We start from the raw sequence: 13,254 nt of genomic DNA on the forward strand, positions 1-13,254 counted from the left end.
AGGTTGAGGCTGGAAGTCAGCTGGGAACAGCTGGGGTTGTTGGCCAGAACATCTACATGTGTCTTCTCCATGTGGCTATTGTGCTTCCTCACAACATGGTGGCTGGATTTTGTAGGATGAATGCCCCAAGAGAACAAAGCAAAATCAGAGCAGGTCTTCAAATGTTGTTTTGTTCAATGTCATTTCATTATAATGTCAATGAGATGGCATAGGGCCCTGGCCGGTTTTTCTCAGTGGTTAGAGCATCAGCCTGTGGTCCAGAGATGCCATAGGAACTTAACTCTTGTTTATATCAATTAGCCTTTGATAAAATTGTTTTTGTTATATGTCCTTTCACTTAAAAGTCACAGAACCTATTGATGATGTTAAGTGAGGACTTACTGTATGTGGTAGTTGTATGACCTGGTCTTTGAAGTCACATAGTGCCACTTTCACCATACTCTATCGATTGAGGTGATTACAACGTCTGTCTGGGTTCAAGGAGATAAGACTATATCCACCATTCGATAGAAGGAATGTCGACATCACACTGTAAGAACATGTGGGAGGAAATATATTGAAGTGGCTGTCTTTGGAAAATGCAATCTGTTACTAGTTTCTAAGCGTCATCCCTGGATAATCAATTCCTCAGATCTGGAGTAAAGACTCAGAATTAAAGTTAAGAAATGTTCCTGGATGATTCTGAAGCACATCCAGGACCTGGCCTCTCAATCCTGAGCTCAGGGCTGTCATAACAGGAGATTCTAGAGAGACTGGAGTCTATGGAGGAAAACCAGCCTCAGGCCAGTAGGTGAGACCTGAATAGCAGAAGGCCAGCTGTCTGTCCAAGGTATTAGTGACCTGCCCTTGTTAATTAGCCTTTTGGGAGCTGCTATATCCTAGTATCCCTTTTTCTCTACAATCCTCTGTGCATCTCTTTACACATTCTGGTTTATAAATGGTAATATTCAGGCTGCTGGTTATACCTTAGAGTATGGCATTCAGTGATGAGAGTTAAAAGTCCTAGTTGTTTTTAGGTTGGTTGAACCTGAGGAATATTGGAGGGCCCCAGTCAGTGAGCAATATTCTGGAAGGAGCTATTTCCAGCCCCTGGGAGTGATCTAGGGAGGTGAGCACTGGGAGGCGGGGTCCTGGGTTCCACTTAGAGCTCTGCCACAGTTTTGCTCTTTGACTGTGGGTAGGTCACATCTCAGCTCAAAGCCTCAGTTTTCCCAACAATTAAGTGTGTGTGAAATGTCAGTACTCATTATTTCAAACAAACTACTGATGAGTGGAGCTATTCTCTGACCAGAAAACCTAATGTGACTCCCTATTGTCCACAGTCTTAGTGCCCTGCCTGCCCTCCATGGCTATGTACCAGAGGCCCTGTCCACCACTCCAGCCTCATTATCCCTCGCCTGAACTTACCATGTTTCCACCCCTCTGGGCCTTTGCATGTGTTCTTCCCTCTGCCTGGAACGCCTTCTCTTGCTTTCACTATCTGGCAAACCCCAAAGTTTGGCTTCTGTCTCCTTCTTCGTGAAGCCTACCCCTGACCCTTCCTCCCAGTCACCTCTGCCACGTATCCCTCTGCCTATTCCCTTTGACATTCTGTGGCCTTATACAAAGGGAGCAGATGCCAGGGTTCTCTCAAGGGGGGAAATGAGGGTGGGGTGGGGGTGATTTTACAGCTGAGCCCAGGCTCTGGAGTCAGACAGTCTGAATTTCAAGACTGCCACACACTCCCTGTGTGACCTCAGGTAAATCGCTACACCTCTCTAAGCCTCAGTTTCCTCCTGCTTGGTTTGGGCTCACAATCACTAACAGAATTTTTATGACATCATAAAGACATCAGCCACAGAAGCAAAGTCTATGTGAGAGAGGTTTGGAATGGGCTGGGGGTGTCTGAGTTTGCAGCGCCCTTTGGTTCCTTTGCCTTTATCCTGTACAGTAAGTAAGGGTCAGGTGTATTATAGGTGCTCATGTTCAGGGTGGACTTTTTTAAAGACTGAATGAGTGAGTGAATGAATGATTCAACTGGTTTGCGAATTTGGATACACCTATTTGCCAGACTCTGTACATGGAGTCTGAGACCAGTGGCTGAAGCAGGAAGTCCCACCCCCTCCCTACTCCACCCCCCTTTATTCACTAGGTCTCCTAGCAACTGTCAAACAGTGGACCTATGGTCCTGCTGGCCTTCCCCGCCAGGAGGCTGCGCTGAACTGAAAGACACCTGGGCCCAAGCGTGGGCTACTGTCCACGCATCCGCTCCCAGGTACCGTGGGAGCCTTGAGGGAACCATGTTTCCCACCTGCCTCCACACCCCATCCCACGCTTCATCCTTTCCTTAGCTTTAGCCCAGGGTCATCGTCCCAGTGTTTTGACCCCACACTCAATGTCCATTGTGTCATGCCTCAGGGTTCTCGCCCTCACCAGGCATCGGCACATGCTGTCCCAGGCCCTGTTTGCCGCCCTGGCCTCCGGGAGTGGAAGCACTAGGATTCTGCTCCCACCCCTTGTGGTTCCTGGGGAACTGCACTCCCTTGATGGAGGCATTCCAAAGTGCCAAATTACTGCAGCTGGGGCTGGGGGGAGGGCAGAGACTCAAGTTGGAGAAGCTGATGTTGCTCATTATCAGAATTACTGCCAGGACCATTCTCTGGTTCATCCATTCATTCTCTAACTTTATTGAGTGCCTACTGTATGCCAGGCAGTGTCTGAGGCCTTGGCCATTTAACTGGAACAGGACCAGGGAAGGGAGGAGGGACAATGGTGTTTGTTCCTGAAAGAGGCCAGGCTGACTTCCTGAGAGCAGAGGGTAGTGACTAAAGTGCCTTTATTGTCTTCCAGCCAGGAGTGCTGGGCAAGGTGGGAGTTCTGCAACATGTCACTGCATGCCTGGGACTGGGAGGATGAGGACATGGGGAGCATGGGGCCCATGTCCTCCATGGGCAGCTTTTGCCCTTCCATGAGCGAGTGTGAAGTGGAGGAGTACCTGAATGCCAGCGGCCAGGCCCAGGATTCAGATTCTGACCACCTGTATAGCAGCATGGAGTCCTTAGATGGGCGTGCCAACACTTTCAACTCTGACGTGCCCCAGGTTGTCCCCTGCAAATTCACCATCTCACTGGCCTTCCCATCAAATGTTGGTAAGTGCTAGGGCAGTATACCAACATTCTCTACAAAAAAAGGGGTGGGCTAATGAATGACCTTCTTTCAGGAGTTTAAGACACATGCCTCCACCCCTTGCTTTCCCAAGCAGGGTGGTGGATTCCTGGAGCAAAGATCAGGAAATAAACTGCTGTTTTAGGGGGCCCACTGTGGGCCAGGCAAGTGGTTGTGTGGTCTTCACATACTTAATCTTTTCAATAACCCTAAGGAGTAGGTGGTGGTGGTTCTGCTTTTTGCAGGTGAAGAAATGACAGAGAGGTTAGGCCTTGGTTCCCATAAGCTAATTGTACATCACCTGCTTTCCTTATTGAAAATACAGATTCTCAGGTGTATTGAATCTCTGAGTGTAAAGGCATATCGATTAGCTGTTACTGCAACAATGCTGTATAACAAACCCAAACCAGCTCCCCAATTCATTGGCTTCAAACAGAAATCCTTTGTTCTGTTGGATGAGCAGGTTGGCTACTCCAGCCTGGGCTCCCTGCAGTGGTTCAGCTCTGCTTCATGTGTCTGTCATCCTCTGGGACATGGGGGCTAATCCAGACATCTTCCTATTATGGAAAAGCAGAGGCACAGCAGAGGGCAAGCCCAGTCACCCAAGTCTTTTGGCACTTCCGACCTGTTAACATTAGATTGGCCAAAGCAAGTCTATGGTTGAAACCCAAGATTAGGTGCAGAAAAAAGTACTCCACTTTTATATACCTTTTTTGTCTACTTAAACTATTCCACCACCACCACCATGATGATTAATTTCAGCTTCTCCTTATATCTATATTAACTGTTGCTTCAGATGTATACCATGTTTAGAATTGATCAATCTTCTTGCTGAATTGAGCTTTTTGTCCTGTGGTGACCTCCTCTATCCATAATGATGCTTTTTATATTGGGTCTATTGATGTCAAGCAAAAGAGCCTGGATAAAGGTTTCTGGCAAATACCAACTTTTAAAAAATTGGTGCTCACTTGATCACCTTAACCCTCACATTTCCTATAGCATCTCCTAGACTTGTTTTTCTTATTTTGGTGCTTCCTCTAAAGGCATTTACAAAACAGATCTCTGTGCAGCAAATGTATGAGGTCTTGCATATCTGAGAGTCTTATTTATTCATTTACTTTCCAATTATTCTTGATGTGCAATATTACATTAGTTTCAAGTATAGAACATAGTGATTAGACATTTATATTCCTTACAAAGTGATCACCCCCAATAAGTAGAGCACCCATCCGACACCATACATAGTTATTACAATGTTATTGACTATATTTCTTATGTTTTACAACCCCATGACTATTTTTATAACTTCAATTTGTACTTCTCAATTCCTTTTACTTTTTTCCCCCTCCCTTCAACCCCCTCCTATCTGGTGACCATCACTTTGTTCTCTATATCTAGGAGTTTATGTCTGCTTTGTTTGTTCATTTATTTTGTTTTTTAGAGGCTTTCTTTGATTCCAATACCTTTAAAAGATATGTCTTTGGCTGGATATAAATGTGTAGGTTCAATTTGTTTTCCTTCAATATCTGAGGATGTATGGTTTGTTCATAAATATTTATTTATACAAATTGTTTTCTAACAGAAATGAAATTTTACACATTCTATTCTAAAACTTTCTCTTTTTCTAATTTTTAATTTTTGTATTAATTTATTTCTGTTAGAGATGTTTCTCCTTTTTTCCCCATTGACACCCTCCTCCTGATCCCCTTACCCCACCCTGTCCCCAGCTTTGTTGTCTATGTCCATGGTTACACATACATGCATTATAAGTTCTGTGGTTTATCTCTTTTCTCCTCCAACCCCCTCTTCTGAGGTTTGTCAGTTTGTACCCTACTTCTATGTCTCTGGGTCTATTTTGTTGATCAACTTGTTTTGTTCATTATATTCCACAAATAAGTGAGATCATGTGATATTTGTCTTTCTTTGATTGGCTTATTTCGCTTAAGATAATACTCTCCAGGTCTCTCCATGTCATCTCAAAGAATAAGAGATCTTTCTTTCTTACAGCTGCATAATATTCCATTGTGTATATATACCACCGCTTTTTTATCCACTCATCTATTGATGGACACTTGGACTGTTTCCAGATCTTAGCGATTGGAAATAGTGCTGCTATGAACATAGGGGTACATACATTTTTCTGATTGGTGTTTTTTCAGGGGTCTTAGGGCATATTCCTAGAAGTGAGATCACAGGGTCAAATGGCAGTTCAATTTTTAACTTTTTGAGGTAACACCATATTGTTTTTCATAGTGGCTGCAGAGGTCTGCATTCCCACCAGCAGTGTACAAGAGTCCCCTTTTCTCCACACCCTCACCAGCACTTGTTTGATGATTTGTTGATGGCAGCCATTCTGACTGGTGTGAGGTGATGCCTCATTGTTCTTTTAATTTACATCTCTCTGATGATTAGTGACAATTGAGCATTTTTTTGTGTGTTTCTTGCCCATTTGTATGTCCTTTTAAGAGAGGTGTCCCAGGTCCTCTGCACATTTTTTAATTGGATTCTTTGTCTTCCTTTTGTTGAGTTGTATGAGTACTCTATATATTTTGGAAATCCCTTATCTGATGTATCATTGGCAATTATGCTCTCCCATATAATGGGTTTTCTTTCCAATTTGATGTTTTTTTCTTTTGCTGTGCAGAAGCTTTTGCGTTTGATGTAGTCCCATGTGTTCATTTTTTCCTTTGTTTTTGTTGCCCTAGGTGATGTATGAGTGAAAATTCTGATGTGTATAATGTCTGAAATTTTGTTGCCTATATTTTCTTCTAGAATTTTTATGGATTCATGTGTCACATTTAAGTTTTTTCTCCATTTTGAGTTTATTCTTGTGTATGGTGTAAGTTAGTGGTCTAGCTTCTTTTTTTTTTTGCCTGTAGCTGTCCAATTTTCCCAACATCATTTATTGAAGAGGCTGTCTTTATTCCACAGTATGCTCTTGCCACCTTTGTCAAATATTAATTGAGCATAATATCTTGGGTCTATTTCTGGGTTCTCTGTTCTGTTCCACTGGTCTACATGCCTGATTTTGTGCCAGTACCAGGCTGTTTTGATTACAGTGGCTTGTAGTATAACCTGATATCTGGTATAGGGATCCCTCCTACTTTCTTCTTCTTCTTCAAGATTGCTGTGGCTATTCAGGATCTTCTTTGGTTGCATATGAACTTTTGGAGTATTTGTTCTAGTTCTGTAAAGTATATCATTGGTATTTTTATGGGAATTGCATTGAATTTGTAGATTGCTTTGGGTAGTATGGACATTTTAATGATGTTAATTCTTCCAATCCATGAACAAGGTATATATGCTTCCACTTTTTTATGTGACCTGTACTTTTTTCAATGACCTGTACTTTTCTGCAAAAAAAATTCCTTTACTTCTTTGGCTAGGTTTATTCCTGGGTATCTTAATTTTTTTGCCAGAATGGTAAATGGGGTTGCTTTTTGAGTTTCTCTTTCTGTGAGTTCATTTTTGGTGTATAAGAATGCTGTCAACTGTGGGACGTATACACAATGGAGTACTATGCAGCTGTAAGAAAAAAAGATCTCTTAATCTTTGAGATGACATGGAGGGATCTGGAAAGTATTATTCTAAGTGAAACAAGCCAATAAGAGAAAGACAAATATCACATGATCTCTTATTTCTGGAAAATAATGAACTAAGCAAACTGATGGACAAAATAGACCCAGAGACATAAAAGTAGGGTACAGATTGACATTCCTCAGAAGTGTGGGGGGTGGGGATAAACCACTGAACTTATATACATGTATGCATAACTGACAGACATAGATAATGGGGCAATGGGGTAAGGGGGGTATAGGGAGGAGGGAGTCAATGAGGGGAAAAGGAGAAACATCTGTAACAAAAATAAATTAATAAAAAAAAAAGAATGCTGTCAATTTCTTAACATTAATTTTGTATCCCGCTACCTTGCCGAATTCATTTATTAAATCTATTGCATTTTTAATGGAGTCCTTAGGGTTTTCTATGTACAATATTATATCATCTGCAAATAATGACATTTTCACTTCTTCTTTTCAGTTTGGATCCCTTTTATTCTTTCTTTATGTCTAATTTCTATGGTTAAGACTTCTAGTACTATATTAAATAAGAATGGTGAAAGTGGGCATCCCTGTCTTGTTCCTGTTCTTAAGGGAAATAATTTTAGTTTTTACCCATTGAGTATGATGTTGGCTGTAGGTTTTTCACATATGGCTTTTATTATGTCAAGATATGATCCCTTTATTCCCACATTGCTGAGCATTTTTATCAGAAATGGGTGCTGGATTTTGTCAAATGCTTTTTCAGTATCTATTGATAAAATCATATTGTTTTTATCTTTCATTTTGTTTATGTGGTGTATCACATTTATTGATTTGTGAATATTGTACCATCCTTGCATTCTTGGGATGTATCCCACTTGGTCATGATTAATAATTTTTTTGATGTATTGCTAGATCCAATTTACTAATATTTTGTTAAGGATTTTGGCATCTATGTTCATCAGGGATATTAGCCTGTAGTTTTCTTTCTTTGTAATGTCTTTATCTGGTTTTGGAACTAGGATTATGCTGGTCTCATAAAATGAGTTTGGAAGTCTTCCATCTCCTTGAATTTTTTGGAATAGTTTGATGAGAATGGGTGTTAGATCTTCTTTGAATAAAAACAAAAGCTTGGGCTTTAGTTTTCGGGGAGTTTCTTGATTACATCTTCAATTTCCTTAGTTGTTATTGACCTGTTCCAATTTTCTATTTCTTCCCAGTTATTTTTGAGAAACTGTGTGTTACTAGAAATCTGTCCATTTTACCTAAATTGTCCAATTTGTTGGCATATAATTGTTCATAGTATGTTTTAATGATCCTTTGTATTTCTGTGGTGTCAGTTGTTACTTCTCCTATTTCATTTCTTATTTTGTTTATTTGGGTCCTCTCTTTTTGTTTCTTGGTGAGTCTGGCTAAGGGTCTATCAATGTTGTTTATCTTTTCTTTTCTTTTTTTATCCTCACCCAAGGACATTTTTTTTTTTCAGTATTTTGTTCAGATAGAGTGGGAGAGAGAGAGAGAAACATCAACGTGAAAGGGACACATTGAGTGGTTTCCACCCACATGACCCAACCAGGGCTGGGGACAAACCACAACCGAAGTACGTGCCCTTAGCGGGAACCAAACCCGAGACTCTCTGGTCCGAGGGCCGATGCTCTAATCACTAAGCCAAACCGGTCAGGGCTGTTGTTTATCTTTTCAAAGAACCAGCTTTTTGTTTCATTGATGTTTTGAATTTTTTTTTTTTAGTTTCTATGTTGTTTATTTTTACTCTGACCTTCACTATTTTTTTCCTTCTGCTTGCTCTGGGTCTTTCTTTTTGTTTACATTCTGGTTCTTTAAGTTGTAGGGTTAGAGAGTCAATTAGGAAATTTTCTTTTTTCTTGAGGTAGGCCTGTAGTGCTATGAACTTCCCTCTCAGGACTGCTTTCACCGTGTCCCATAGATTGTGTTGTTGGGTGTTCATTTTCATTGGTTTCCAGGAAGTTTTAATTTCTTCCTTAATTTCCTTAGTAACCTATTTGTTGTTTAATAACATGTGATTTAGCCTATGTGTTTGAATGTTTTTGTTGTAATTGATGTCTAGTTCCATGTCATTGTGATCTGAAAAGATGCTTGGTATGATTTCAATCTTCTTGAATTTTAGAGACTTAGTTTGTGTCCTAACATGTTGTCTATATTCAAGAATGTCCCATATGCATTTGAGAAGAATGTATATTCTGCAGCTTTGGGGTGAAATGTTCTGTCAATATCAATAAAGTCCAGCTGATCTAGTTCATCATTTAAGGACTCTGTGTCATTGTTAATTTTTGTCTAGAAGATCTATCCAGTGGTGTCAGTGGGGTGTTAACGTCACCCACTATAATTGTATTGGTATTGATCATTCTCTTGAAGTCCTCCAGAACTTTCAAAATATATTTTGGTGCTCCTGTATTTGGTGCGTATATGTTTACCAAGGTTATATCCTTTAATAAGAAAAAGCTAAAGGAATTTATCACCACCTAACCATCTTTGATTGATTCCTTTAATATTATGTAGTAACCTTCTTTGTCTCTTATTGTGACCCTCATTTTGAAGTCTGTCTTATCCTATATGAGTATTGCTATACCACTTTTTTTTTTTTTTTTTTAATTTCCATTTGCTTGGAAATTTTTTTTTCCATTCCTTCACTTTTATCCTGTGTGAGTCTTTTGTTGTAAGGTGAGTCTCTTGTAGACAGCATATATATGGGTCATGTTTTCTTATCCAATCACCTACCCTATGTCTTTTGATTGGAGCATTTAAGCCATTTACATTTAAGGTTATTATTGATAGATATTTATTAGTTGCCATTTTTATTTTATGCCTGTGTTCCTCTTTTTCTGTTTCTTCTCCTTTTTACAACAGTCCCTTTAGCATTTCTTGCAGTGCTGGTTAGGTGGTGATAAATTCCTTTAGCTTTTTCTTATCTGTGCAGCTCTTTATTTCTTCTTCAATTTTGAATGATAGCCTTGCTGCATAGAGTAGTCTTGGATTCAGACCCTTGCCTTTCATTACTTTGTACACTTCATACCACTCCCTTCTGGCCTGCAGTGTGTCTATTGAGAAATCAGCTGACAGTCTAATGGGAGCTTCCTTATAGGTAACTTTCTGTCTCTCTCTTGCTTCCTTTAAGATTCTTTCTTTGCCTTTAATGTTTGCCATTTTTATTATGATGTGTCTAGCTGTGGATCTTTGGGGGGTCATCTTGCTTTGGACTCCCTGTGTTTCCTGGACTTGTGTGACTTTTTTCTTCACCAATTTAGGGAAGTTTTCTTTGTCTCACCATTTACTAGTCTGGTAGTTCTAGGCACAGTGAGCGATGTTAGAATATGTAGACAGGTCAGTGTGTATCACATAAGGCTGATGCGCCTCTCAGACTGTTTTGGTTGTGGTGCCTGTTGCTTGCTGTGGGTCCTAGAGAATTGACAACTGGTGGCTAGTATTGGTCTGTCATGTTAGGTGCTCTTTGGGTGCATTGGTCTAGCTGGTGCACTTCTGGGGTGCGTGGGTCACACTTGTGTGCTTCTGGGATGTACTGCTGCCTGGTGGGGCTCAGCTCCTGATCAGTTCTCAGCTCCCAATCCTCTGCTGCTGTTGGGGGCTGCGGATGCTCTGCTCCTGGGACTTTGCTGCTGCCAGGAGAAGGGCTCCACTCCAAATCCACTGCTGCAGTTGTCAGAGGCAGGTTTCAGCTGCCTGAGTCTTGCTGCTGCTTGGGCTGGGGCACCGCTCCTGATCAGCCTCTGCTGATGCTGCTGGGGATGGGTCTCAGTTGATGATCTGTACTGCTGCTGCCTGGGGATGGCTGTCCTCTCCAGAGCTCCTGCTGCTGGGGGTGTGTCTCAGATCCCAAGCCTCAGCTGCTGTTGGGGGTGGGGCTCCACTCCCACCCAGTCACTGCTGCTGTGGGGGAAGGTGCTGGGCTCCATTCAGGCTGCTGCTGCGGGAGAATGGTGCTCAGCTCCTGGCCGGTTGCAGTTACTGCAGAGGCATCTCGATGGCCCCACTACTGTGCACTGGACCACATTGACACAGTGGGGTCCACTGGTCTGATGGTGCTGGTGGACTCAGGTTGCTCGGCCCTACATGCTCCCGGTTGCCTCCTCCCAGAGAAGATTAGAGACCTTCCAAAATGGTGGGGCCTCTGGCCATGGAAGTACCCTGACAAGCTACTTATCACAGTAGCCAGCTTCTCCCATCCACAGCACATGAACCCTCTGCCCCACGTTTCTGCACTGCTCAAGGTTGCTCGGCCACACTCACATCCACTCAACTCTCTCTCACTCGCTCACACTCTCACATACTCACCCTTGCTCTGGTCCTGCCCACCGCCATCTTCTCTCCCAGATCACTAAGCACTTCTCTTTTTTTCTTTATTGTTGAGAGTACTACAGGTGTCCCCCACCCCCATTTTTTCTTCCATTGCCCCCTTCTCCAGGTTCCTGCCCTGCCCCAGGCCTTCACCACCCTATTGTCTGTGTCCATGGGCTACGCATATATGCATATAAATTCTTCAGTTAATCTCTTCCTGCTCCCCACCCTCCTCCTCTCTGAGATTCCTCAGTCTGTTCCATGTTTCCATGCCTCTGGCCCTATTTTATTCATCAGATTATTTTGTTCATTAGATTCTACCTATAAATGAGATCATGTGATACTTGTCATTTTCTAACTGGCTTATTTCACTTAGCCTAATACACTTCAGGTCCCTTCTTGCTGTTTCAAAGGGTAAGAAAATTTGACAATATCTTAGATGTTTTAGAGAAAAAAAAGCATATTTGTTTTTATTTTGCTGATGTTTTGTTTGAAACATCTATATAGCTTTTAATTTACCCTACCTCATATTGGTGGACATTTAAGTTGTTTCCAAAATTTTCTGTTACAATTCTGTAATCGTTCTCCTTGTATGTATATTTCTGTTCAGGTGTGGGTATAGCCTGAATTTTAAAAAGTGGAATTGCGGAGTTTAAGATACAACCGGTCCTTGAATAATGTTTTGTTCCATGTCATTTTATTATAACATTGATGAGAAGCCATAAAAACTTAAACTCTTGTTTATATCAACTAGCCTATAGTAAAATTGGTTTCATTATATGTGGTTTCATTTAAAGTCCAGAACATATCAATACTATTGAGGACTTACTGTATGCATTTACATTTTTATAGATATTGTCAAATTGCCTATGAAACGGGCTTTAGCAGTCTTTTCTTATTGACAGGAAGGTCTATAAGTCCACTTGCTGGCCCAGCTTGGACTGAATCAGAACACGGTCCTGTGGAAGGCAGCAAGCCTTCTAGTTGCACCTTCACAAGAAAGTCTAATGCTGACCAATGACTGGCTAGAGAAGTTTTATCCAAGCTCAGCACAAAAGCCATCTCTTCTAGTGGCATTAAATTAATACACAAGCAGTCTCCTGGTGTTAAAACTTGACATTTTAAAACTACAGCTTGAAATATAGTTGTCATGTATTTATAAAATTAAATTTGGATTGAACATTTATGGAGCTCCTAAACCATCTTCTGGTGTGCAAAGCCCCAGCCTGGAGGGTTTCATTTAAGGTCAAGGGCAAGCAGCAGAGGCCCTGGTCTCTGACTGAAGCCCATCCATCCCACATGGTGCAGCTTTGCACATGAGGTTTTGCTGGGCTCTGCCCTCTACCTGGAATGTCTGCCAGGTTTCCTTCTACAAGACTCTGCTGAGGTTCCCTAAGGGGCTTCCCCCACCACCCCAGGCAGAGCTTACCCCTGCCTCCTCTGTTGTTCTTCAGAACCTTATTTATACTGCTTGTATTGCACAAATCATATTGTGCTGTGATTTTTCTCTTTCACCTGCTTCTTACTGTCGAGCCTAGGGTTAGACAGGTGAAGTGCCAATGGTGAAAAACCGTCAGGAGACAATCACTCTCAGAGTCATGTGAAGTTTTGCACCTCTGAGCCAAGTCCTAGTCCTGGGTAGCCTGCTACTGGGCTGGCTAGGAGGGCTGAACCTGCATCTTAGCCCCCAAGCCAGGCAAGCAGCGCGGCATCGTGCAGCCTCCCACAGCATCTGGCTCCTGGTTCCAGGGACCTGCAGAGACAGGTTTGCTTTCCCAGGCAAGGTTAAAACAAGAATCATTAAATCTGTGTCTTCTAGGTCATAAAGGAAAATTTTCAAGTTTCGTTAAAAAATACAGGAAACGCTCTAAAATGGACAAACCTGTTGCAAAGAGTCACCGTGTCTATCACATTGAGTATTTCCTTCTGCCGGATGATAAGGAGCCTAAAACAGCTGACTTGGTGGTGTTTCAATCGGTGGTCAAAGTGTTCCTGGATTCAGGAGTAAAGGTGTGTGTGTGTGTGTGTGTTGTAGCCTTGCATATAGCATACAGCCTAATACTCACTACACAAAGTGTACTCACTTTCCCTGGAATTTTCTAGAAATGCAGGATCTTGGGCCCCATCCCACATCTACCGAATGAGAATCTGTATTGACCTAATAATACCAATTAAATAATTTTTGTGTTTAGATTTTTTTTCTAATAATTTCTTTCGTGTTTCAAAGGGTTTTGTAGCT

At 41.8% G+C, this 13,254-nt stretch overlaps 1 protein-coding gene across 1 annotated transcript in view; it reads left to right on the forward strand.

Moving 5' to 3' along the window:
- Positions 1 to 2,863: 2,863 nt before the first annotated feature.
- CFAP92 (cilia and flagella associated protein 92 (putative)) overlaps positions 2,864 to 13,254 on the forward strand; it is a 113,259-nt gene continuing 102,868 nt past the window's right edge. Inside the window, exons 1-2 of the mRNA XM_036282231.1 lie at positions 2,864 to 3,128; positions 12,835 to 13,025. Of these exons, the coding sequence (XP_036138124.1) occupies positions 2,864 to 3,128; positions 12,835 to 13,025 (456 nt within the window). The remainder of the gene's footprint in view (positions 3,129 to 12,834; positions 13,026 to 13,254) is intronic.

This window comes from Molossus molossus, unplaced genomic scaffold (assembly GCF_014108415.1).
Source record: "Molossus molossus isolate mMolMol1 unplaced genomic scaffold, mMolMol1.p scaffold_m16_p_4, whole genome shotgun sequence".
Classification (NCBI taxonomy): Eukaryota; Metazoa; Chordata; class Mammalia; order Chiroptera; family Molossidae; genus Molossus; species Molossus molossus.